The sequence below is a fragment of the Muntiacus reevesi genome, chromosome X (genome assembly GCF_963930625.1).
Source record: "Muntiacus reevesi chromosome X, mMunRee1.1, whole genome shotgun sequence".
NCBI lineage: Eukaryota > Metazoa > Chordata > Mammalia > Artiodactyla > Cervidae > Muntiacus > Muntiacus reevesi.
In genome coordinates, this window is record NC_089271.1 from 11,692,340 (window position 1) to 11,719,726 (window position 27,387).

The following is a 27,387-nucleotide window of genomic DNA, read 5'->3' on the forward strand; positions in this document are numbered from 1 at the left end:
ATGTCAATATCAGAAATCAGCTCAGCTTTTAAATAAAAATGTTCCCCCAGAGTCAGGCAGCACAAGCAATTTAATCATACTTGTCCCCCGAACCCACCTCCTCAGCTTCCACCTGCCCCCACCCAACGCACATGTTGAGAGTAAGAACCCAGAACTGGTGGGTGACGTTTAAGTACTTGGAGAGGGAAAAGGAACAGGGTTGGGGTGGGAGGGGACAAAATGAGCATCCATGAAGTGAAATGAAGGAGAGAGTCACAGTTCACGCTTCATTCTTGAGAGAAATAAAACTCATTCATTTTTCAAATCAACTTTGACTTGAGATGTCCATAAAGACCTCCCCGGGGACTGAGTCAGGTGACATTTTCAGTTCGGAGACATTTTACGTTTCAGTGAAGCGGTGCAGGCCTCAGGATAATGTCGGTCCCTCTCCTGACCTCCCGTCCCTGTTTATACTATCCAGACCCTTAACTAAATGGCTTGTCAGGGAAATCGAACTCTGAATGCATTACGATGTTTAACAGCAATCAAGAGCAGTTCATGACTTCAGGGCAAGCACATTAAGGTGGCTAAATTTCTTTCCCCCAAACGGCCTTTACAGTAGACAGGGAATGACTACCCAGCATGAAGCACTGGGGCTAGGCCTTTCCATTTTGATGATCATTCCATGCTCAACTAGCGTGTGCTTAAACCTACCCTAGGAGATAACCCCATCTCTCTCTCCAGTTCACTGGAAAACAAAAATGCCAGGCCCTCATAAGAGAGTGTTCTTCCTTTCATTTCAAAAGATGACCAGCTATTTTCGAGACCAACCTCCCTGGAATGGATTGATGAAACCACCCAAAATGGGACCCAGTACACAATATAGTTCAAGTCCACTAGCAAGTCAGTACCTTAAAGAGATTTGGATATGTGATATTTGTGAACACAGATGATAGAGGTCAATCTCATTTTGTCCTATGACCTCCTAGCGGGCTGAAGTGAGGAAAGAGGAATGCAACTAAAAGTCCAAATCTCCAGGCTCCCAAACCAACAGCAACTAAAATTCCTGGCCTTGATGTATGTGTTGCATCATACGAGAGAGAAAATAGACCTCTTTTCTCTTGTGTTGTATCATCCCCACTTCTCCTATTCTCAGGCTCCACGATGAAGTTAGGCACAAGATGAATGCTTCCATGGCTAACAAAGTTATCTCTGGTCCTTATTGGTTAGAGATGTGTGGCCTTGAGACTGTGCTGGCCAAGATGGTGGCCACTGGGCACATGTGGCCATTTAAATTACTCAAAATCAAAGCTTCAGCTCTTCCTTTGCAGAAAGTCACATCTCACATGCTCAAGAGCCACATGGGCTGGTGGCTACCATCTTGGACAGAACAGATACAGGAGATTCTCTCGCTGGAGAACACTGCTGTTGTGGAAGATCAATTTTGACGTGCCACATACTCACTTTCTTGTGACATGAGTTAGGTTCTGAGTTTTACTTTGGATTTCATTCAGTCCTTTTTGAAGATCTAGGGGGTGATAAGCACTGTGGTTGGCACTGGAAATACAAACATAAAATAAGATGTCTTCCTTCCTTGCCTTCAAGGAGATCACTTAGATGAGTAACAATTTCTATGGCACACTGTGATGACTACCAAGACAGAGGCTGCTGGAGGACCAGTGGATGGTTGGGTGGAGGAGAAGGATACAGAAGGACAGGAGGAAATATAATTCAAACTGGAGAGGGATCCTGAAAGGCTTTCTACAGTAAAACCTAAGGCGCTGAATACGTGAACAGCTGACATGGGGACACTGATACATAGTCTGATAAAATTTGAAGAAATCTGCATATTACTGTTGTACATTATCTTACTAAGCCTACATCCTTTCTCATCATCTGGGGTTAGGGTTAGGTGTTATAGTGCAGTACACGCACCCTTTAACAAGAGAACTCAACCTTCCAAATCCATGGTTGCAACTTCAAAACAGTCTTTCCTCCAAATGGGCTAGAGCTGTTTGCTTCTTTCAAAGGAAATGCCACAACTGTTCCGTGGCTCGAAAAAGACAAGGGGGGTCAGAACGATGATGCTCTTCAGTCCCCAGTTTACCACTAGATCAAGGCTAACATTTTCCTCCAATTTGTCTCTCTCATGGACTCCACACATTCTCATGCTGTGGGTCTAGTTCTAGAACAGCAGGGGAAACCAGAGACTCAAAACTTTCGGGATCACTTCAATGAAGCATACTCACTCAGCAGAAGCCAATGCTCTTAGGGTTTTGGTGGGTTTTATTTACAAACATAGAACTCTGGCTCCTGTAGAAGTCTCCATATTGGTCAGGGTTGTTGCATGTGCACACCTAAAACTTTTACGAACCCTGCTGGCCACCAGGAGCCGAAGCCTGTGAAATACATCCTGGGGAAAAATTATAGGAAATAATAGAACTGGATACAGACCAATTACCCACCAGGCTAAAACTGCGTTTCTGGTGGATATCCAACCAGCTGTGAATGGATTGCTCCCCACTGTACATTTTCTGTCAGTCTAGAAGCCATCTCTCCCTATACTGTGTAACATATCTTTAAACACTGAGTAATTTGGTCATATGCCACACACTTATCCCAGAGGAACCAAGAGTGCTGCAAAAATCTGGCAAGAAAAAGCTAAATATGTTTCTAAAACATGATATCAATACTGTTAGTGTCCTCACATTAAGAGCATTTCTGACTTATGGGTACATGTGTGGCAGAGGTAGGGGGTGGAGGCCATGGTGATGCTGTGCGCTCAGGTTGGTCTCACAGGAGTACACCAGCACAGCCCCATGGGGTCCTGGGCTTACTATAATGCTCCGCTACTGCCATCTTGACATTCTTACTACTTTCTGCACAAGGGTGTCTGAATTTTCAATTTTGCACTTGGCCTACAAATTATGGAGCCAGTCCTGTGTGTACTTATGTGAGAGGAGACAGTAGGGGTTCTTCCTACTTTATATGCCCACTGTGGCATGCTTTTATTTCAGTGTCAGATAGAAACACAGCCTTGAAAGGCAGACGTCACCTTGCCTACCTATCACGTTGTCCTGAGCACAGCAACCGTCTCATGAGGTCAAATGCCCAGCATGTGGGAGAATTACTGGCTTCCCCTTTGCTCTGAGAGGGAGTAGGAATCACCCACTGTACTAACCCCAACAGAGCCAACGCTCCAGGTTCTGCTAAACCAGGGATCTGCAAACTAGAGCCTGTGGTTTTGTCAATAGAGTTTTATTGGAACACAGCTTACACCCCTTCATTGACAAATCACTGGCGGCTATTTCTACTCTACCAAGGCTATTTCTACTCTGGGTAGCTGTGACACAGAGTGTGTGGCTTACAAAGCCTGAAACAGTTACTTTTTCCAGGAAAAGTTTGCAGACCCCTATCTGGAGGCAGACATGCAGACTGTGGTCTGAAGACCAGGAGCACCAGCATCACCTGTGAACATGGGAAAGATGCAGAGTCTCGGGTCCCACCCTGGAACAACTGCATCAGAAAATCAGTGGTGCGGTGGGGTAGCCTGGCATCTGGGCTTTCAGACAAGTCCCACAGAGGCTCAAATCTGAGAACCACAGTCCTAACGAATTGCACCAGCTCTTCATGGTGGCAGCCTCACCAGCTTTCTTTTATTACCAGCCAAACTCCGTGATGATAAACACCAAACACCACGAAACGATTCCCGGTTTCTGGCCAAGCTGGAGTATCAGGGAGCTAGTTTATCCTCTGGCCTGAAACCACAACCAAACTGAACGAAACCTGCGCAATGATGGTCTTCAAGGTATTAGACAGCAGGCTGTGAAGGACCACCCCTGGCAAATGAGTCAATGATTAAGTTCTCAACAGAACCAAAGAATCCATGTGAAATGCCCTGGGACATATTTCAAAGACGCAGTTGGCATGGGGTCACCTGAAGGTGCAGCTCAGCTCTCACTGGAACAAGAGAAGCTCTTCCCCATAACCTTGCTGTTATCATCATCTCGGGTACTGGGGTTTCTTAAAGACCTTATTGAATGGAAGCTGTCAATTAGGCAGGGTAGTAACAGATATGGGTGTGGACAAGAGTACTGGGAGGGAGGGCACAGCTGTCCATTTATTCCATCTCATTCCATTAGCACGTTCAATGCTCACCCAAGTGTCTCTGAGGTCCCACGTACTGGGCTGGACACTGGGGACTCGACAGCGAGCTAAGATAGGCGAGCTACATGCTAATGCAATTTATAGCCCGGGGAAAAACAGACATTATCCAAATGGTGTGGGGCTCAGAAGTGCTAGGAAACAGCAGGGACTTACTCAGGCTTTTGGAGGGTGACCGGGGACAGCCTCCACAGCTTAGACATGAAGGGTGAGTTTGAGCTGAGGGATGGTTAGGAAGGGTGTTCCAGCAAACAGAAACTGCGTGAACAAAAGCCCTGGGGGGGAAAGGGAAGATGATGCCAGAACAGAGAGAGTACGGGAGGAGGGTGGGGCGAGGAAGGCAGGAGGGGTCTAGGGGAGCTGGATGCACTGGAGGCTTTCCAGGCCACTCAAAGGGATCTGGACTTTAGCCTCAGAATCACATGACACCACCAAACCTTTTTGATCCTGGGGAACAGACCGGGGCTGCGAAAGATTCTTCTGGCAGATGTGACAGAACAAAGTGGCCCTGGAGATGAATAGGAGCTCGCTGCAATGGTGCAGGCAAAAGAGGACAGGTGCTTGGACCAGGGCAAAGGCAGCAGAAGTGGAAGAAAGGGGTGCGTCGGAGAGACGTTTGAGATGGCAAATGGGCACAACTTGATGTGAACTCAAAGGAGGGGTTGGGGATGGGTGCTGAGTACCAACAGTGACTCCTCCATTTCTGCACATGGAACCCCATGGTGCTGTGCTGTTCCTTGAGCTGGGGTTGACTCAGGAGGGCTAGGCTTTGAGGACAAAGATGCCGAGTTTAACCCTCCTACACTGTTGGTGGGAAAGTAAATTAGTGCAGCCACTAGGGAGAACAGTGTGGTGGTTCCTCAAGAAACTAAACCATATGATCCAGCAATCCCACTCCTGGACATATACCCAAACAAAACTCTAATCTAGAAAGATAACATGCTTCTCTATGTTCATAGCAGCACTGTTTACAATAGCCAAGACATGGAAACAACCTTAATGTCCATCGACAGAGGAATGGACAAAGAAAATATGGTTCATGTATACAATGGAATACTACTCAGCCATGAAAAAGGATGAAATAATGCCATTTGAAGCAACATGAATGCAACTGGAACTTATCATACTAAGTGAAGTAAGTTTGAAAGAGAAAGACAAATACAATATTACTTATATGTGAAGCTAAAATATGGCACAAAATGAATCTGTCTATGAAACAGAAACAGACTCATGGACATAGATGTCAGACTTGTGGTTGCCAAGGGGAAGAGGCATCGGGGAGGGAAGGACTGGAAGTGAGAGACTAGCAGATGTAAACTAGTATGTATAGGATGGGTAAACAACACGGTTCTACTGTATAGCACAGGGAACTATATTCAATATCCTGTGATAAATCATAAAGAAAAAGAATCTTAAAAAAAGAATGTCTATATGTATATAACTGAGTCAGATTTGTAGTTAAATGGGCACAGATTTTCCTGCATGAAATATGGAAATCCATGAGATATGGATTCACTTACATGACTATCCAGTCTTCTTAATTATGTGTGCTTGCATGCTAAGTCGCTTCAGTCATTTCCGATTCTTTTGCAACCCCATGGACCGTAGCCCACCAGGCTCCTCTGTCCATGGGATTCTCCAGGCAAGAATACTGGAGTGGGTTGCCACGCCCTCCTCCAGGGGATCTTCCCGTCCCAGGGATCGAACCCGCATTTCTCATGTCTCCTGCATTAGCAGACAGGTTCTTTACCACTGCACCACCTGGGAAGTCCCTGTATTTCAATTTAAAAAATTGTTTTAAAAGATGTTGAGTTCAGTTTTAGACGTGCTGACTTAGAGGTGACCAGATGCCATCTGAAGGGAGAGATTCCAGGGGGTGATCAGACACATGGGTCTGTAGCTCAGAAGAGCTGATGCTGGATGCTGTCAGCTTCTGGATCGCAGTGAAAACTTTCAGAGGTCAAGGAAAGACATGGGAGCGTTGAGCAGTTCCAAGTGCTTTAGACCCTTTCTTTTGCCAGGCATGGTCCTCGGACAAGCAGCAAGAGCTTCAGCAGGGAGCTTGGGGGAAATGCAGTCTCGGGCCCCACCCCAGACCAGTCGAGTTGGTGGGATCTGCATGAGAACAAGCCCCCAGGAGTGCACGTGGAAGTCTGAGAAGCCCACTGCCAGTCACCAGTCCTATCTGTCCAGTCCCAGGTGTGGAGCCCCGAGTCTCTGTGAAGTACCCGCTTTTGTGTGCAGCCGTGTTTGGTGTTTTTTCCAAAGAGGAGGCCTGCTGGGCTTGGCCCTAACTCCAGTCACTTGCAAATCAAATGGCAAGTTCCAGGGGCCACAACGAAGAAAAACACAGTGTTCCAAGCTGTTCAGCCGCCTTGAAAAGAGTGCCACTAGAGTGTTTCTTCTGAGCCAAGCAAGCACTGTTAAGCTCAGATTTTTCACAACAAAGATGCTTTAGTGTCATACCACTGACAGGGTCTGAGAACACAGACCTATCCCCCCCACCTCCCCCGTTCAGACAAAGGACCTGGGCTTTGGGCTGTCCCCAGCAGGAGAAGTCACAGGCCAGGCTGATGTCTTTTTTTTTTTTTTTAAAGAGGGAGGTGGTGCCGAGTATCAGCAGAGCACCACGCCATGCAAAGTGGGTGCCAGCTAAGCAAGAGCAATGCTTTTCTTGGATATTCCCATAAATCCACATGCTGAGTTTTCCCAAGCTTCAAACTAGCAATGACAACGCTGGTGAACATGAACCAGAAAAGGGTAAAGAAAGCATTTTTTTGATGACTGTGAACAACTCGTGGAAAAAACAAATCACTGCTAGGCTTTCTAGCGCATTTTACTAGTAATTCTCAGTGCCTCTCACCTGGCACCCTGAACCTCCATTAGGTCAGTCAGGTCTTCAGCCTTCATTCAGCCAGTCTCTGCAGCTAAAGAGAATTTTCGGTTTTGATTCGCACAAAAACTCCAGTGTGCGTTAGTCTAAGATGGTTTAAATATAAACCGCACAGTAGGGAGAAAAAAAACAGGCCTCAATGCCTCTCCCTCTCAATGGCCATTTGTCTCCGGCATCTCTAGAACCTTTTGTGCAGAACAACAGAAGAAAACTGGCTTTGTCCTCGGGCTTGCGGATGCCCGTTGCCATGGCTGGGAGCTCACAACGGCCCAGTCATTTGCCCCAAGTTGTCTGTGATCCTGGCTGCAGCTCTCATGCTGGCTCCCAGGAGGGCCGGCAGCAACAAGGGCTCAGATTCTTCCCCAGGGAATGAATGTCACACACACACCCTCAACTCACGACCCTTCTTGCCACTTTACTAACTCCTAATAATCCATCAAATTAAAAAGAAAAGAAGTAACCAAGGTTTGCAACTTTCAAACAACCAGCAGGAAAATGGAAGCAGAGACAATCCTTAGTTAAGAGACATAAGATCGGATGGCAGGGCACCAAGGTCTCCCTGACTTAGTTCTCCACAGGGAGTGAGTGTGCCCACGTTGGGGACATGGGGTGACATCTGAAGATACCTGGGGTTGTCAGGACTGGTGGAGGGGATACTCCTGGCTCTAGTAGGTGGAAGCCGGGGATGCTGTTCAATATCTTACAGGGCACAGGAGAGCCCCGCCAACAATTACACAACCCTAATGTCTGCAGCACCAAGGAGGAAGAGTCCTGAGAGTGCGTGCACACACGTGCTCCACAATGTTCACATCCCTGGTTTTCACCCGGGGACGATTCTGCCCCCAGGGGAGGTGTGGAAACACTGCGTCATCACAGCTGGGCAGGCGCTACTGGCAGGTAGCCGGTAGAAGTCAGCAATGCTGCTCAGCACTCCACAGTGTATAGGATGGTCCCCACCCCAAACACAACAAAGAATGAGGTGACACCAAGGGTCAAGGATGAGAAACCCCGCTCTCAGGCTACCATATACCATCCTGGTCTGAGACACCAGCATGACCGCCAAATTCTACAATTAAAAAGAAGCAAAAGAGCTGAAAATAACCTTACTTTGTTTAAAAAATATTACAGAAAAGAAGTTCACAAATTTTGCTGCCCAAGAGAATTACCTGGAGCGCATGGGAAAGCCCTGATGTCCAGACTTTACCCCAGACCAAATTAAATTGCAATTTCTGCAGGTGGGATTTAGGAATTAGAGGTTTTGCTTCCCTCCCCCCCCCAGGTGACCTTAAGTTGGAGAACATGTGTTCTAGAGCAGACATCAGCCAACTGTGGCCTATGGGCTCAACTGGGTTCTCCACAGGGCCTGCGAACTCAGCATGCTTTTTTACATTTCGAAATGATTGTGAAAAAAACCCAAACTCAAAGAATAATCCTGCTTCGTGACACAAGTATATGGAATTCAAAGTTCTGTGTCCAGAAATAAAGTTTGACTGGAACACGGCCGAGCTCAATCCTTTCTGTACTGTATGTGGGTATTTTCAAGCTGCAAAGGCAGAGCTGAGTAGTTGCCAGATATTTACCATCTGGCCTTTTATAGGAAAAGTTTGCAGCTTGCCCTTCAAGAGCACTGGTTCTCCACCTTTCATGTACACATCAATTTCCGGGGGAAACTCCTTACAATGCAGGGTCTCTTTAGGCAAGTCTGGGCCATCGCTCCTCACTGAACCTCCTCACTGAACCACAAGGGCAGAAAAGATGGGCTCTCCAAGGGGGTGGGTGCAGCCTTGAGAGACCCCAAGACTCCGGAGGTGCAGGAGGCCCAAACTGTCTTCATGATAGCACTAGACAGTACCGACTTTTCCCCACTGTGTTGACATTTCCACAGGAAACTGCTGATGGCTATAGCACAAATCAGGCAGTGGCACCAAAGTGAAGGAATCAGCAGTTCATTCCTCACCACCACACACTCACAGGGAAAAAACAAGAGAGTTTCACTTTGATGTGGTTAAAAAAAATTTATCAACTGCAATAAATCTACATACCCTTTTGAAGATTCTGTATAATGAAATGAGGACACATCCAGGACTTCTGTAGCATGACAGAGCACGATGCCAAGTTCAAGTGCGACTGAGTTTCAAGCTGAACTAGCATCTTGTTTTCTGGCAGACAGCTGTTTTTTTCTTTAAAGAATGACTAACACACTATAGTTATTAAGACTTGGGAAGAAGACAGATGGCCAACAGGCATATGAAACAATGCTCAACATCACTCACTAAACATCAGGGAAATGCAAATTAAGACCACAATGAGATATCACCTCATACCTGTCAGAATACTATCCAAAAGACAACAAATAACAAGTATTGGCAAAGGTGTGGAGGAAAGGGAACCCCTGTGGGCCGTTGTTCTCCATAGTGGCTGCACCAATTTACATTCCCACCAACAGTGTTTTCATGTTCTCTGGATAAATACCCAAAAGTAAAACAGCTTTGGTTATATTGGTAATACTATTCTTAATTTCTGAGTAATCTCCACACTAATTTGAAAAGATATATGCACCTCTGTCCACTGCAACATTATTTATAATAGCCAAGACATGGAAACAATCTATGCCCACTGATGGATAAATGGATAAAGATGATATAAAAACTACCATGCATGCGTGCACGCTAAGTTACATCAGTTGTGTCCGACTCTTTGTGACCCTATGGACTGTAGCTCACCAGGTTCCTCTGTCCATGGGATTCTCCAGGCATGGATATTGGAGTGGGTTTCCATTTCCCCTGGTTTGATCCTGAACCCACATCTCTTATGTCTCCTGCCTTGGCAGGCAGGATTTTTACTACTAGCACCACCTGGGAAGCTCAAGAACTACCATATGATCCAGCAATCCCATGCCTGAGCATATATCCTGAGAAAACTGTAATTTGAAAAGACACATGCAACCCAATGTTCACTGCAGCACTATTTACAATAACCAAGGAAGGGAAGCAACTTCAATGCCCGTCAGCAGACGAATGGGTAAAGAAGATGTCGTCGTTCAGTTGCTAAGTCATGTCTGACTGTTTGCAACCCCACAGACTGCAGTACACCAGGCTTCCCTGTCCTTCACTATCTTGCAGAGTTTGCGCAAATTCATGTCCACTTAGTGGTACATATATACAATGGAATACTACTCAGCCATTAGAAAGAATGAAATAATGCCATCTGTAGCAACATGGATGGACCTAGACATTATCATACTGAGTTAAGTCAGACAGAGGAGGACAAACATTGTTTATCACTTATAAGCAGAACCTAATTTTAAAAAATGATACAAATGAACTTATTTACAATACAGAAACAGACTCACAGATTTCAAAAACAAACTTATGCTTACCAAAGGGGAAATACGTGGGGGAGGGATAAAATAGGAGCTTAGGGTTAACATATACACACTACTATATATAAAATGGAAAACTAATAATGACCTACTGCACAGCATAGGGAACTGTACTCAATATTCTGTAATAACCTATATGGGGGGAAAAATGTGAAAAAGAATGAGTATATGTATAACTGAATCACTCTGCTGTACACCAGAAACTAACACATTATAAACCAACTATACTTCAATAATTTTTTAAAAAAAGATGATATGATATATATCTTATGTGTATGTCTCACATACACACACAATGAAATACTACTCAGCTATAAAAAAGAACAAATTCTTGCCATTTGCAACAAACCTTGAGGGCATTACGCTATATAGGTTAAGTCAGGTGGAGAAAGACAAATAGCATATAATTTCACTCATATGTATAATCTTAAAAAAAAACAAAAAACAATTCACAGATACAGAGAACAGATTAGTAGTTACCAGAGAGGAAGGGGGTCGGGAGTTGGGTGAAATGCGTGAAGGGGGGGTCAACTGTTAGTCTGGTGATGGATGGTAACTAGATTTTGTGGTAGTGATCACTCTGCAGTGTACACAGATGTTGTATACAGATGCTGAATTACAATACTATACCTGAAACATGATACACACACAGACACACAGCCTTGGTTATCTGGCACAAATTTTCTTTAAAATGATGTAAATGACCTTGTCAACTTCACGACAGTATCTGTTGCCAATCAATTTTGGAAAACTTGCACCTGTGAAAGGCCCAGCTTCCCAGTACTTAGAAGACTTCTTAATGAAATCAGTGGTGATGTTAATGAAATGTGACTTTTGGGATATGGTATAATAAAATGTGTCAATACTTGGAAGATTTGTACCAGCCAGAGAACCGGTATTTTCTAAGTGACCATTGAAGGATGTTACAAAATCATTCTCCAATACAGACCAATCAGACTGCAAGGGAGAGCAATAGATTTTAATGGAATGGAGTAGAAAAAGTTCACTAAAACAGTTTCAGATTCCACATTATCAATAATCTTTAAGAAATCACCACTTGCTGGATTTTGGTGTATTATCAAGGAAGAGTTCCACAAATACATGAAAAGGCCATTAAAATATTCCTCCCTTCTCCAACCACCTATCTGTGACAGACTGAGTTTTCTTCATACACTTCAGCAGAAACTAGATGCTCCAAGATGCCTGTGAGTGAATGCAGAGGCAGATGTAAAGATAATAGCTGTTGAATATTAAGCCAGATATTACAGAGATTTGAGAAAATGTAAAACAGTGCTACCCTTCTCACTCAAGCTTTGCCTTGTTTGGGAAGAGTTATCTTTCTCAAACACTATTTTTGTTACCAGGTAATGGGTTTATTAGTAATATTTTAAATAAATAAGTTCATTATTTTTTAAAGGATAAAATGTAATCTATTTCTGAGGTCAAATACTAATAACCTATAAAAATAAATTATATAACTTTTAACTTCTATGATGAAAATATTACTTAAGTAATATCTTAGTTATAATTTCTAATACAAAAATACCTAGAGATATAACCCACATGAGCAAAAGCTTTCAGGGAGGGTCTTCAATTATTTTTATTTTTTTTTATTTATTATTTTTTTTTATTTTTAAGAGAGTAAAGGGACTTAGCAGCCCAAAGACTGTAAACCCCAAATGGTAAACTGGTATATACCATTAAGAAGGTATCATGAAAAAAAAAAAAAAAAAGAAGGTATCATGAAGTCAGTGGACATGGGAGCTTCCTGTTAAAGACCTAAGTAAGAAAACACCCACAAAGATAGGTTGCTTCCCAGTTCTTTTATGACCTTCTTAGAGTCATTGACATACAAGTCCAACTGTATAATGCCAAGAAAACTGAAACTATTTTTAATGATATAAAGAGAATTGTTTTTTGGGATATCCTTCTAAAATCTGGTCCTAAAATCTGTGAAATCAAAAATTTTCATTTTTGTGGCATGTTGTGAAACATCTCAAAATTGATGAGCCTCTCACATTTGCAATATGGCTTGGGCAGTAGAAGATAAGCAATCATAGAAAAGGAAAGCTATGTTCATACAGTGAGAGTAAATAAAATTAAGACACAGATGCTTGTTGGTCCTGTCCTTCACCTTCTGTGGGGACTGGCTTTGGTTTTCCTAAAGACCATGTGTGTGCTCTTAGCCTAGTTAAGTGGGGAGCAAAGAACCAAGGAAATCTAGGCAAGCTGGGGATGCGTGTGTGCTTGCTCAGTTGTGTCAGACTCTTTGGAAAGCTAGCTCTAAATCTAAATGACAGAGGTTTTAAAAGCACGGAGATCTGTAGGGTGTTCAGGAAATTTGAGGTGCCCCTGCAATACTAAGCTTTAGCAACACTCAACCTCCTCAACCATCTAGGTTACAGTGTCTACGTGTTGTTGGATTGCACTGAGTTCAGTGAGTGTCTATTGAATTGCTGCTATGTGCAAGGCACCGTGCTGGGAGCTGCAGGGGTTTGGTTTGCTTTGGAGTGGGGTGAGGGACACGAACACAGCAGAAATATTCAAGTAGAATGAAGAGCGAAGTGACTCAGGGACATGGGGAGGGAGGTAGAGACATCTCCTTGGCTTAGTGTGGGGAGCTTAGGAAGGGGCGTGTGGGTGGCAGTGGTGTAGACAGGCCTTTAAGAACAGAAGGATCCTGTGGTTAGGACAGACTGACAAGCATGAGTGAAGAACAGGATTGATGTGGTTAGGCGCCAGTAGGGAAAGTTGAGGGCGTGCGGTGGAGTTTGTCAAGGGCATTGGGACAGTGTCAGGAGACAAGCTGGAGAGGCAGGCAGGGCCCTCCTGCAGGGAGGCCTCTGAGCCAGCCTGCAGCCCTGGGTGCTTCATTTTGCAGGCTGTAAGGAGAGAGGGAAGGTTTGTGAACAGGCGAGTGACATGATCTGAGGTGTGCTTTTAAGAGACTAATCTGGTGCTAGCGTGTAGGCTGAATTGCAGTGGGTGCAAACTAAACTCTTCCACTGTGGGTGGTAGCAGAATGGGTCTTTTTGAGTTTTATTCAAAGGGTGCAGGGTGTATTCAGTGAAGGAAGGAAGGGTAAAAATCAGACAAAGTTTGGAGCTGTGAAGCAGTCAAAGTCACACAGCATTTTACAGGCATGGCTCTGTGAGAAAACACGAGAGAATATATGTGAACAAATTTTCTTAGGGGCCATTCCAGAAAATATCAACTCACCCAGAGACAAAGGACGTGTCAGTGGTTGTGTGGGAAGAAAGGGCTTACAGAGGGATCTGGGGGATTGGCAGACATGTCACCATCTTGCTTGTGATGCTCATTTCATGGGCACATACGAATGTCAGAGCTGATCCAACAGGTCACTTTACATGTATGCAGGTTGTGCATATCAACTGTAACTCAAAAAGTTTTTTAAAATTACCTTCTTTTTCTTTTCCTTTTCAAGATATGCTTTTTAAGTTCAATTTTTACAAAAGATGCTAGTAATGGTAAAAGGTTACAAGTCCCTTTTGGAAACTAAGGATTGGCAGCAAAAGTCAGGAGCCTTATCAACTATATCAACCTGGGTGGTATGGGCTGGAGGGGGCTGGGAAGATATCCTACAGCTACAGAACCTAAGGGCTAGTTGGTAACAGGAAAGTGTAGAGGCTACTGTCATTAAGGAAAGAAGCCAGTGCTTTAAGGAGACACATGATGCATTTCCATTTTGAAACGTTTATACAGCTTGCAACAGGTAGCCTTTTAAGACACCCCCGATGGTCCTCACCTCCTGATATTCATACGCTCCCCCAGAGTGTGGGCTAAACCTACTGACTAGCTTCCCTGTTAGGTTTCAAAAAACTGACTTCCATCTTCCTAGCACTCTCTATCTTGCTGGCACACTCCATCACCCACTCTGTCTGATGAAGTCAGCCGCCATGTCATGAGGGAGATATGGGAAAGTCTACATGGCAAAGAATCAAGGGAGGTCTCGGGCCAAGAGCTAGTGAGTAGCTGAGGCCCTCAGTTCCACAGCCTTTGAGGAACTGAGTTCTGACAACAACCACAAAAAATGATCTGGGAAGTGGATTCTTCCATGGTTGAGCCTTCAGATGAGACTACAGCCCTGGCCAATGCTTTCAGTCACAGCCTTGTTAGAGACTCACAGACAGCTAAGCAGAGTCCAGATTCCTGACCTACAGAAATTGAGATGATATACGTTGTTGTTCCTGACTATTGAGTGTAAGATTAATCTGTCATACAACAATAGATAACTAATACACAGCTTCAGCTCTGGTATATGCCTGCAGCTCTACAACAGAATCTTTAAAGCATTTTTTAAAAAATGCAATGACACAAAGATGCAATGACAATCTTAAAACATCAAGAGAAGTTTGCTTCAAATTCACTGTCTGCTAGGGATGAGGTGATTTGGCTTTGGGCATCTTGATAGAAAAATGTATATAAGTTGCCTTTCAATTTCAAGCTTATGCTGCCCTTCAGAAAGGTATTTTGACCTGAAACAATACTTTACCAAAGATGTTATCATGAGGAACTATTTTCTCCATTAAGATTTTGATCCTCCACATATACAGTAGTGGTGGTCAAACTTCAGTGTGGCTCTGAATTGCCTGGGGAGCTTATCAAAACATACCAAATTCCTGGAACCCACCCCGAAGGGGGAATCTGGGAATCTGAATGTTTAACCAGCATCCTTGGTGATTCTTTTACCTAACATAGAAAATAAAACTCGCTAAAGTACAACAAATGGAGTAATAGATGAAAACAGCCCATGGTATCTATTTAACAGGACTTGGTTTATTGTGGGAACACTCAGAAAAGGGCTTGTAAGAGGCCAAAGGGGCTGCGCTTCCAGAAAGAGCCCAGGGACCCTCTGAAGAAGGACTGATCTTTAGTCTAAAGCTTGTGAACAACTGGTACCCCAGGGAACAAGGATTCTGGAGCCTGGAGAGAAGAAGGTGAGGGGTCTTGGATGGAGATTTTAGGAAACTGAGTGACTAGCAAAATGTTTAGGTCTTGCCTACCATATGTGACTGGATTTATAACGAGTGCTAAGAATACAATTACTCTAAGTCAGGGGTTGGCTTCTTTTTTATGGAAAGGGCCAGATAGTAACTCTTTTTGGCTTTGCAGAGCATATGGCTAAAACCACTCAATTTTGCTGTTTTTGCAGGAAAGCAGCCACAGACAATCTGTAAATGAATGGCCATAGCTGGTGCTAATAAAACTTCATTCACCAAAACACAGTTGTGATTTTTATGTGGTGAAACACAGTTGTGATCAACAGCCTGGTCTAAGCCAAGTCCTCACAGTTGTCTTAAGACCACAGAAAAGACCTGTTTTGCTCCTACTGGCCTGACATTTCACCACTAGTTACTCCTTGGGGTGAAAGCACTGACTCTGGAAGTTCCTAGATAAAACGCAAGCTGCTCTCCAAAGTCTCATCCAACCTAGATGACTCAGACTTCCAGAGCTTTCTGCTTCCCAGTGCGCAAGTCATTTTACGAAAGCTTTTGATAGATCTAGAAACACATGGGTAGGGGTATATGTGTGACCTATTTGTGAGTGAACAGGACCCCCAAAAGGACACAGCTTGGGAAGGTAGGAAGACTAACCTCTAAAAGCAGACTTGAGCTGCTTCCCAATGTCTCCAGTTAGCTCTCTGTGGGGCAGGCAAAAGAGTTCAAGACAAAATTAATTTTAATTAACTCAAACTGAAAACATACAACACAGGGGGGTATTATAAAGGTAACGAAGATCAGATGTCACTGTTTCTAAGAGACTATAAATTGCTGCTTTGAATAATCCAAGTCAGTTTCTCTAAAACCAGATGCTGTACCTGACCAAAAGGCCCAGATAGAAACTCAGTTCTGGCTGATCTGCCTTTCATCTCTGCTTTCTTTGTCTGCTCTGAGCTAAGGAATAGACACAAGACCAAAAGGCAAAGGGAGTTCTGTATGTCACAGATACAGTGGCAGCCACCGCTACATAATTGAGTGCTAAGCATATACCAACAGTATAGCTGATAAAAAGTTGAACATTTGTAAATGAAAAACTCTATGTGGTGTTTGAAAAGAACAGCATGTATATTATCTATGGTGAAACAGATCACTAGCCCAGGTGAGATGCATGAGATGAGTGCTCGGGCCTGGTGTACTGGGAGGACCCTGAGGAGTCGGGTGGAGAGGGAGGTGGGAGGGGGGATCGGGATGGGGAATACGTGTAACTCAATGGCTGATTCATGTCAATGTATGACAAAACCCACTGAAATGTTGTGAAGTAATTAGCCTCCAACTAATAAAATAAAATTAAAAAAAAAAAAAGAAAAACTCTGTATATGACTGACATAATAGCCTTTGGTAAATAAGTTATAAAATAGTTACCTGCCCTATACTGGCACATTTTTGGGTGAAAACTGCAGGTAATATGAAAATGGAATAAATAATCCACAGCAGAAAACAAAATGCAAAGAACTCTTTAAAAACTCAGAAGTATTATGGCATGAACCTGGGCTAGAACATTGTTGTACTGTGTCCATTGTTCACCTGCATTTAACCTGAAACAACTTCAATCATAGGCAGCCATCAGACATACACACTGGGGGCTTCCCCTGGCCACAGCGTTACTAAACCGAGAATGCTTCTCCAGCCAGACTCCGGGGAACAGTTGCCCTGCCCAACAACCCATACAACACCATCAGATCCCGGGCTATAGTCCACAGACGACCAGCGACAGAGACCAAAGATGCACACAGAGAGATTATGGGTTCCCCACCTTGAAATACAGCTCAAGTGTTTTCAGAAAAGGCCTTAAAAGTACAGGTTAGGAAAGTGTGACAAGACAGTCTAACACCAAATCCAATAGCATTTTCCGGGACTCTCATATCCCAAGTGTCACTCTATAGAGTGGATCCACGACAGAGAAATCCCAGACTAGGGGGCCAGAGGGAGAAAGGCTGGGAATCTCAAGGGGCCTGCCTTCTCAGGTCACACCTGGGCAGATAGGAGGAGCCCAGCAGTGTGACCTGATGCACAGTACTGAGCAAGCAGGAATGTTGGTATTTAGCGAAGTGTTGAGCAGGAAGCCCCCGTGTTGGGATTTCCATGGCTGCTCAGTAATCTTGGCCATGGAAATCCCAACACGGGGGCTTCCTGCTCAACACTCGGCCAAATACCAACGTTGCTCATGCTCTCCCCACACCTTTGGTTCTAGTCCATATGTGACAGGGTGATCTCTTTGAACTTCTGGAATTATCTACAGCCATCTGAGTCCAAGCATCAGGGCCATTAGGATTTGTGAGCTGGCCAGAAGGGGCTTCCCTGCTGGCTCATTGGTAAAGAACCAGCCTGCCAATGCAGGAGACGTGGGTTCAATCCCTGGGTCGGGAAGATCCCCTGAAGGAGGGCATGGCAACCCACTCCAGTATTCTTGCCTGGGAAATCCCATGGACAGAGGAGCCTGGAGGGTTATAGTTCATAGGGTTGCAAAAGACTTGGACATGACTTAGTGACTCATCCATGACAATAACAGGAGGGGAACTGGTAACTGCTGAAGGGAGTGGCTTTTGTACCCCTTACCTGGTAGACTGAACACGGAACTACACAGATTTACCAGTGTCTGAATAGTCATTCTTGGTCTTTTAGCTTACAGCTGTATTAGGTGACAGCAACTTACATGTCACTGGATTATATTCAAGAAGATGACGAGGGGCATTTGAGAACTTCTCCCAACTCCTATCAACTGCTTTCTTCTCGCTTTCTCCAGAAGGAGACAAGCTGGTCCCATTTTCACTGCCCCATCCTCCACTCTCATTCACCACGATTTTAAACAAAGAAATAAGAGGAGGCACATTTTCAGACAAGTAGCTAAGAGAATCCAAGGTCACCGGCCTTTCAAACTCACCAGGACTCAGTGCATTAACGACTGGCAATTCTTACACCTACCTCCCCATAAAGAGAGACAGAAAGGAGAATGGACACTTGAAGCAATTCTCTTCCATCTTTTTGAAACACAGTGATTTCTCAAACTTTTGAGGGTAAATCCACGTCTTCAATTCCTTCCTCTGTCTTCTCCATTCTTGCTTTTGGACCTTGCTCTCAATTAGTGCTTCTCGAACTGCATTATGCCCAGGAATCATCTGGAAATTTCTGAAAATGCAGACTCAGATTCAGCAGGCCTCAGGTTGGACCTGAGACTGCATTTGTAACAAGCTTCCAGGGCATGCTGATCCTGCTGGCCCATGGACTGCACATGGAAGAGAGGATCTGAATTCTCTCTGATGACACTGACTGAAGCCCTTGTGACAACCTGTAGTCGCCTGAACCATGCCCTACACGCTAAGCACAATATTCCATCGAACACAACTGAAGCCCAAAGGGCTCCTCATTTCCCAAGTGCCACTGCCTCAGGCCTAGGTCCCCAAGGCAGTGTCACCTGAGGTGGCCCTTGTGGCCACCCACCCTTTGATTTCCTGGAGGCCCAAAGAAGATGTGAATGCCACCTGGTTAAAGAAGTTAAACAATTTAAAAGGAAGAAAGAAGTACAGATGGTGAAGGATTCACTAGCCAAGTGCTAAAAATGTAACTCCACAGAGAAGTTTCACCCAAAAAGGAAGATGGGAAATGACTGAGGCAAAGGAAACTGGAAGCACCTTGACGTCCCTCATGGGGAGTAAGCAGTTTGGGGAGAGGAGGTCTCTGCCACAATGCCTGCATTTTCCTTTGGCAAAGATCTACCCATTGGCGTGGACCAAAACCTCTTCCCACTGTCTGTCCCCCACTGGAAAGAAACTGAGAATTCTGCAAAGGGGGAAAATAAAAGACACAAGAGCCATATGGAATCGTCTATTTTTTCCCTCACACCATCTGGTTTGGGATCTAAGCACAGAATGACAACCGTGCCGATTGAGGAGACAGCAAAATCTCTGGGCCACTGGGAAGACGACACCATGGCTAGGTTCAGTCCCTCCCTCTGGAGATTTTCTTTCTCCCCCTCCGACAAGAACTTGCTTGATCCTGGAATTCTCACCTGAAACATCACCAGCAATGTGATTAACTATTAGCGTTCTACAGTTTCTCATCATACCACTCCAGAATCCCCAAACCTCTGAAAACTAAGGTTGGTTTCTTTTGGGGGGTGGGGTGGGGGTGGAGTTCATCTGGCAGCCAAACTTGTTCTGCTCTGAATTCCCTTGATATCCAAAACTGACCTTGAATGGCCCAGAGGCTGTTCGCAGATGTCATTGACCTGAGTCCAGCACTCCAGAAAGATCCATGTGTTGCACTTGAGGGGCACACCCGGACCTTGCTGGGGACATGGCAAGTGCACACAGTATGTGTGCCACATCACTTTTCAAAAGCCCCAGCTCTTCTGAATTCTTAACTAAATTAAGAATTTAGCCCCAACCGTTACAGACAACATGGAGAGCTTCTTGTCATGTTAACAAGTACTGCCCGTTCTCTTTCCCTCCCTGCCATTCAATTGTACATATTTTCCTTTTCAGGGCGGGGAGCAGGGGAGGCTTTTGAGCTAAGTTTACATAGAAAATTCACCTTTTTAAGTGTACGATCCAGTCTGGTTTTGAGTCAATTTACAGCGTGGTGTAACCATCACCACAATCTAATTTGAAAACAGCTCCATCACTCCATAAAGGATCCTTGTACCCTCAGCAGCCACTCCCCAATGGTGCCTCCCCCAGTCTCCAGCAAGCACTCAGCTATTTTCTGTCTCTCTGGATTTGCCAGTTCTGGACATTTCATGTCAGTGGAACCCTGCAGTATTTGCTCTCATGTGTCATCTTTGACTCAGCATCCTGTTTCTGAGACCCATCTGTGTCGCAGTGTGTAGTATGCACCCTTCATTCCTTCTCATCGCCACACAGTATTCCACTGTATGGATATATCATGCCTAAAGGCAATTTTTAAAAATCAAGCTTCTAGAACCTTCCATCCTTCAAAGGCTCCAAGAGAACAAATGTCTGGTTGCATTTCTTGCTCATCTCTTCAAGCCGGCACTACACAGGCACACAGAGCTGGTGCCTAGCGGCCAGAGATGGAGTGAAGGAATTTGTCACTCAAGGCAGAGAATTAAATCCAAAGACAGATTTCGTGTTAATTAACCTGAAGCCACAATTCAGGTTTTAAGGGAAAAAAGTTTTAATTATTAAGTGAATGACGGGTGCCATGACTTTGTAACTCAGTGTAGGTCTTACATTGTACCTCCAGATCGCTCTTTCTAGACTTTTCGGTTCTATGCTGTCATTTCTGATTTATTCTTGCAGAAGTTAAGACATTTTGGATGAATGACGCTATGGGTTCACACAGAATTCCAGCAATAACTTGAAGCCTGGTGTGTTTCTCTGACCCACCACCATCCATTTCTAGTCCCATTTTAAGTAACTTAAAACCACTGAGTCTTAGCTCTGTGTGGACTTCAGGGATGTGGAGGGTAGGTGTGCATATGGCTCAGGTTTCTCCCCTTCCAGGTCCCCAGAAGGGCTGATACACAGTTCACTCCGACTCAGCACTTAGATGTTTTGAGAGGCCAGTGTTCCTTTGAACAAGGAGGCTAGAGATTGGACCCCATGGACCTACCCAATGGGGTCAAGTACCCAAGTATATGATCCTCATTTCATGGGCTCTGAGTTTTCCTTCTCAAAGGTAACAGACTGATGTAAATCAGAGGGCTGAAGAGCCATGTGGCCAGAGAGATGTTTGGGGCCACTGACAGCACTCTCAGAGCCCAGGCTCCTCAAATGTCCCAGCTCAGTTCTTGGACCCATGATAGGCACGCGTGACTGCCCCACCCCATTGGTGGTTCAAATATTAGACATTTCATGCTTAACCCCAAGGTACATCTCATTGTACCTTGCTCCCTTTGAGAAGAAGAGATGAGGAGGAAAAGAAAACAGGGAGGAGGGAGAAGAAAGAGGGGAAAGATGGGGTGGAATGGAGAGGAAGAGAGAAAAAGATGATGAAAACAATTTTAAAGGGCCACTTCCACCCCAGCCCCTGTGAACAAATGAATGCATCAAGCAAAACAGAAAATAGCACCAAACCAAAAGAGCTATCACAAATCATATTAAAGATAACAGTTGAGTTGCTATGCGAATGCACCCCGAGGCTGTATTTACCTGGACTGCTCAAGGGGTTAGCCCTGTCCCCCAGGGTTGGCACGGGACGGTACTGGTGGTTCTTTGAGCCTGGGTACATCCAGTGGTACCTGCCAATTTCCATTTCAGCTCTGCTGTTCACTGCCAATTTCAGGTGGCAAAGAGTCAGTGTCTCTATCTCCAGCAAAGATTCTACATCAGCATTTTAATGTATTCTTTTACCATATAATTACAGGAAACGACGAATACACAAAATACGCTATTGAACTGCAACCTTTCAGTACCATCTTATCAACTCGGCATGATACGCTGAGAACATTAGCGTCTCCTCCTCCATTTTTGAATTTAAGTTGACAAAAAAAAAAATCACCAATATTTTCTTTCTCTATTTTCTCCATCTCCTCCCAATCCTCCTAACCCCTTCGAATGCTCATGTTGGGCAGACACCGTTGATAAGGAAAAGCTGGCTTCTCACCATTGTATTTTTTTTCTTTCTGTTCAGTTTACTTTCAGACCCACAGAGCACAATCACTCTTGTAGCTACATAAGTGAATGTGAATCCAGGCTTGCTGTAATGGTAGCTAGTTCCAGCCAATAACCCCATGGTCTGCTGAATCTTAGGTGACACTCCTGTCCTCCCAATGACATCGGCAGTATTCTCTGTCACCTCATCTAAGCTCAGGACTTCAGAGTCTAGAAAGTTCCACATTAAATCTTGTTCCAGTGATCTCCCAGTGTCTTGACAGAGAAAGGGCTGTGGGCATTGGGCTTGAAGCACTGCTTCCTCACACACAAGGTGACAAGTGGCCTCCTGGGGACTCAAGTAGGTCCCAACTGGTAATCTGACTATATCTCCTACTTCTTAGGGAAGTGGACAGAAAACTATCTACCAACTTGCCTGACACAGAATCAGATGCTGGTAACTGTTAGCTGAATTACAACCTTGAAATCTCAAGAGACCATAAGGTCACTACGGCCAGTTTCTAGCTGAGAATCCTATCAAACCTAATGATGGGTTACGGCTTCCGGGGTGCCACAAATATTTAAGGATTAAACAAATGGTGCTGACATTGATGTGGGGGAATTATTCCATCAGAAGAGCACATTATAATGCCCCATCGGGCATCTTAGACCACTGAGGATAAGGACTAAGTAAACCATCACATGGTAAGGCAAAAGAGCGAATGCCCTGAGCAGATCCACTGAACACCTCCCCAGCCATTATGAAACCCAACTTCGCTCTCCACAGTCTCTGAAAACTCTCGTGGTGTTTCCACTTGGGAAGTGGAGACCTATGTTTCTAGGTGGTGTTTTAGGGCAAATTTCTTTGGTTCTGTGATAAAGTAATGTTTTTTAGAGACATTTAAGGAGAGTTAAAGGCTTTTAAAGACATTTGAAAGGGGAAAAAGGATGTAAGGACAAGATCAGAACCGCATAATGGAAGTGCTGGGTACCACACAAAGCATGTTACACCTGTTTCCTCAGGAATTTTTTTTTTTAATGCAAAGTGTTAAAGTTTTTTTTTTTTTTAACTATGTGTAACACAGGCAAAACTACTTAAGTCAATACATTTTTAAGGAATGTCACATGCTCTGATTCTGCCAATCACTTTAGTCCTTCCAAGGTTTGAGTCGTAAGTTTCAAGACAGTCCTTTCAAAAAGAATTTATGCTCAGTCCATGATTGTTATTCCAGTCAGTACACAATTTCTTTAGTTGGGTTTCTTTGATCGCCAATAGAATATTGCACACACTTCAAAGTTTCCCACCTGGAATCATGGGGATCTGATTTCCTCAGGCAATTTATTTTAGGACCTTGTTTAGGGTCAGAGGAGATGGATCTGCCTTGGCTGTGAAATGTAGATGGCCTCTACACATGTATTAGGTTTAAATTAGATACCTTCCTAAGTGATTACAGCTTAGAACATTTGGGATATGCCAATACATAAGATAAAAACAGTCTGACTGTTACCATTACCTCAATCATTTAAGATCAAGGTATTTGTCACATCCATCCTAAGAAGGAGGTACTATTATTCCTCTAGCTTTACAAATGAAGAAGCTAGGGGCAACTGAGAGTTAAGTTATTTGCCCAAGATCACACAGCTGGAGGGGAGGAGCCTGTGCGTAAATGTGGGTGATGTGACTCCACAAGGTAGGTTATCCAACTGTGGCCTGTGCTGTCACTGTTTCTACTCTTTCGCTGAGGTCTGTCTGGAGGTAAGCTGTGCTTCTGTGCATCAAGATGTGTTTCAGATCCCAAGCTCCTGATGCTATTTCAGGGTTCTTAAAAGGTCTGAACTCTCAGCCTTTCCTGCATTTAGAGTTTTGGTTTACTCTTCAGGGGAGTTTCTCTCACACCATGGGTCGTGCTATATTCTCCAAAAGCAGGGGCCAGTGGAAAGAACCAGGAGATCAAGTCATACTCCTGTTTAAAGTGGCTATAAGCCCTCTATGTCAGCCTCAAGCATGAGGATTCCCAGTAGCTAGACCACTTCTATCTGAAAAGTTTTCATCCTCCTTTCAAAACATTTCTCTCTCCAAGTCCAACACACAGCAGGTGCCCAATCCATGTCTGCCAGATAAATAGCTGACTGAATGCAAGAGAATATCCTGGGACCCTGTGGCTCAAGCAATGGGTCTCTAGGTCCCCAACCCCACCCCCAACCACACTGACCTCACCCAAGGCAGGGTAGGCAATTCAGGAAATGTCTGTCAACAACTCATTCCTTCTCTGCTCTCATCTCCTCATGTGGGCAGTCAGGCACAGGCTGCTTGGCAATGACAATGAAAAACCATGCACTGCCCAACACCAATGTGTTTTCTGAGTAAAGCCTGGCGGCCATGCCCAAGACACTCAGTTCAGCATTCTTCCTCTTCCTGTAGGTGTGGAGATGGGGTCAGTTAAGTGGGTGACAAGGCCTCTGGACAACAATTCATCTTTCCACTTGAAAGGAAAGAAAACCCTCTATTTTGTATCTCTGAACCAAACTTAAAGACAGTAAGTATCAAATTATATAATTTCAAAGAACATAGGATATGTTTTGTTTAAAAGAACAGGGGCCCAAAACCTAAAAGGGAGTCACGTGATCATGAGGGGAAGCCTCAACTTGAGGAGTGTTTTAAAATGGCGTCCTTTCAGGACTGCCAGTTGTCAAGAAGTGGGGAAAACGTACAGATACAGGAAGATTTTGGCTTCTGCTCCTCAGTGGGAAGACTGCAAATGCTCCACGTAGAGAGCAGAAGGGAGACATGGGCAGGAGACCACTGGATATTCTCGAGAAAGCACAGAATACTATGACATCTCAGAAATGGTCTTGGTCAAGAAGTTTGATTGTGTTTTTCCATAAGAAGGAACTGAAAAATCCCAATGAACTTCTTGGCCAACTGCATGCTATTTATGGTTGAGACTGAGGTGAGACACAGAACTGAATGGTCATCACCAAAGATGGGCATGACACAAACGATAGGGGGGTTGACGAAAGGAAATAAAAATAATGCTGTGGACACTTTCTCCCCATTGACTCAGATGCTGTGATTTAGGGATGAGGCTGAATAACTAAGCTGCAGGCTGGTGTGCTTTCTGCCATCTAGGAAATTATCACTGGAAGCAACTAAATAACAAAGATTGAGCTTCCTAAAAAAAATAAAGAAATAAACCATACTCACTGGGCCAGGTCTCTGGAAGCTATATCTGTCATCCTCTATACTCAAGTAGGATTTAAAATATTAAAGAATGCTATAACAACACTATAGGATATAGTAGGGGTCAGCCAGTGATGGCCACCTGGTCTTGCAAATGAAGTTTTACTGCAACACAGCCACACCTATGCACTTATCCACTCTCTATGGCTGTTTCACGCTACCTGGAAGCGTTGAGGAATTACAACCCTGTGTGGCCCACTGGGCCTAAATATTTACTCTCAGGCCCATTAAAGATCAAGTGCACTGATCCCTGATCTCAAAGATAGTCAGTAAGGAGTGAACAGACAAAAAAAATTAATGCAATTCATCAAATGAGTCTACAAAATAGGAAAATATTTTATTTTCTCTATTATACTTTCTCTGGGCTGGCCAAGGATCAAAATTCTCCTCTTGGGCATCATCATCTGAGATTTAATCTGCCACCAGTCAGCAAGAGTATTGTTAAAAGCAAGATTATACTCTACAGAATGGTTCCCACGATGAGTTGGCACCTTCTGCTCCTATGACATGAGCTGACAGGGCAGAAGAAGGGTGATGCTTCAAAGGGGAACATTATTAAGTGGATAAAGAAACGAACCACAGAATGCACAACCAGGTGCATTTGTGAAGGTGGGAGCATAGCCTCCCTCTCTTAAAAGTCACCTTCTTCCTCCGCCCCACAGCCATCCTCATTCCTGGCCAACCATCTCACATGGATGAACACTGGGTCTCAAGGAGAAACAAGCAAGGGAGTATCTCAGAACAGGCCAATTTATCACCAGTCCCAGTGAGGGGAAACTTACGTCATGGCGCCACTGGTTACAACATGTGTTCTCAGATACAGCAAAGCTAACAAGTCACATTATGAAGACTGTTTACATTGGCGTGTACTCCCAAATAACAGAGAGAGATGATGTTTTTTAACATTACAATCGGAATTCAAGATTTCCGCTCATTTCCAAGGAAGATAAATCTCCATCTCCAGAAATGAGTTTGAATTATTTGTCTAATGAATGAGCAAGGCCAAATCTTTAAAAGGAAATGATCGTATCAAAGGAAGAGAGGTACCAACTGGCTTGTCGCAATCTTCTCCACATTTAAATTTTCTAAAAAAAAATAAATAAAAGCAAGCTGTATCATACCTACCACATATGGCCAGCACCATCTGGCCAGCCCTGTTTTTCTCTACAGTCTCAGCCCCAGATACCCTCTCTTCAAATATCCTCCTTGGCAGATCGTCATAGGAAGAAAACTGCACCTACAACTTTCTCCGTACCATATGTACGTAATCAAGTCAGAAAACGTTAATAAAAATCTCAACATCAAATAATTCCCAGATCACCAGGGTGAGTGTAACATGTTAAATGTGTCCCTCTGGGTTTTTAGCCTATGGGTCAGATATTCTAGAGGAGTGTTTTCTTTCCCAAACAAAAACAATACAAATAAAATTTTTTGGCCAAAAGTGCACATCTTTCACTCAATTTTTTTAAAAAATAAAAACCTAAGAAATTATATCTATTTGATTAAAAATTTAAATGGATGTGTTCATTTTATAATTATATCAACCATTCACATTCATTTCTTATGTTGACTACAGCCTGCAATTTATTTTAAATTACACATCATTCCTGATTTTCTACATTTTTCTTTTTATGTGCTTAGAAATTTGACACCTGGAGTTCTGAAATGTAGCTGAGCAATGATTCAGAGGAGCTTAACTAGCCTGACTACAATTGCTTCAGTAGACTCCAATTTCCTACATGTAATAAAAAATAATTTTCCTAACAGATACTTAGGGTTTTTTTTTTCCATCCAATAGAGCAAGTGATTCAATTGTTTTTCTGCCCCTAGATTACACCCTCCCAGTGAGTCTAGATGCATTAGTTTTTCACAAATGAATTGACATCAAGTAATACTCCACAGAAATAAATAGAAACCTCACTCTCATCTCTTTATTATTGAGTCTCATGATCTAGTAGCTTTTATTCTGTCTTATTCATTTCCTCCACTTATTTCATTTCAGTGAATCTGCGTACTGAATCCTCAACACTTTGATTTAATTTAATGCTTCCGATTTAAAAACTGTCATTGGTAATAATTTGGCTTTTTTTTTTACATCTTTCTGAGAAAACCTCTTGCTTTCTGTAAAAATTCCTGAGTAAAGGCTAAATTACTTC

At 43.8% G+C, this 27,387-nt stretch overlaps 1 protein-coding gene across 5 annotated transcripts in view; it reads right to left on the reverse strand.

Annotated features, from left to right (window-relative positions):
• Window positions 1-27,387, reverse strand: part of GPM6B (glycoprotein M6B) — a 155,424-nt gene that overhangs the window by 12,567 nt on the left and 115,470 nt on the right. For 3 of the 5 annotated variants that reach the window (XM_065915871.1, XM_065915870.1, XM_065915867.1), the window contains exon 2: window positions 21,550-21,669. The exons of the other annotated variants lie outside the window; for them this stretch is intronic. In XM_065915871.1, coding sequence (XP_065771943.1) covers window positions 21,550-21,669 — 120 coding nt within the window. The remainder of the gene's footprint in view (window positions 1-21,549; window positions 21,670-27,387) is intronic. 5 annotated transcript variants of the gene reach the window in all.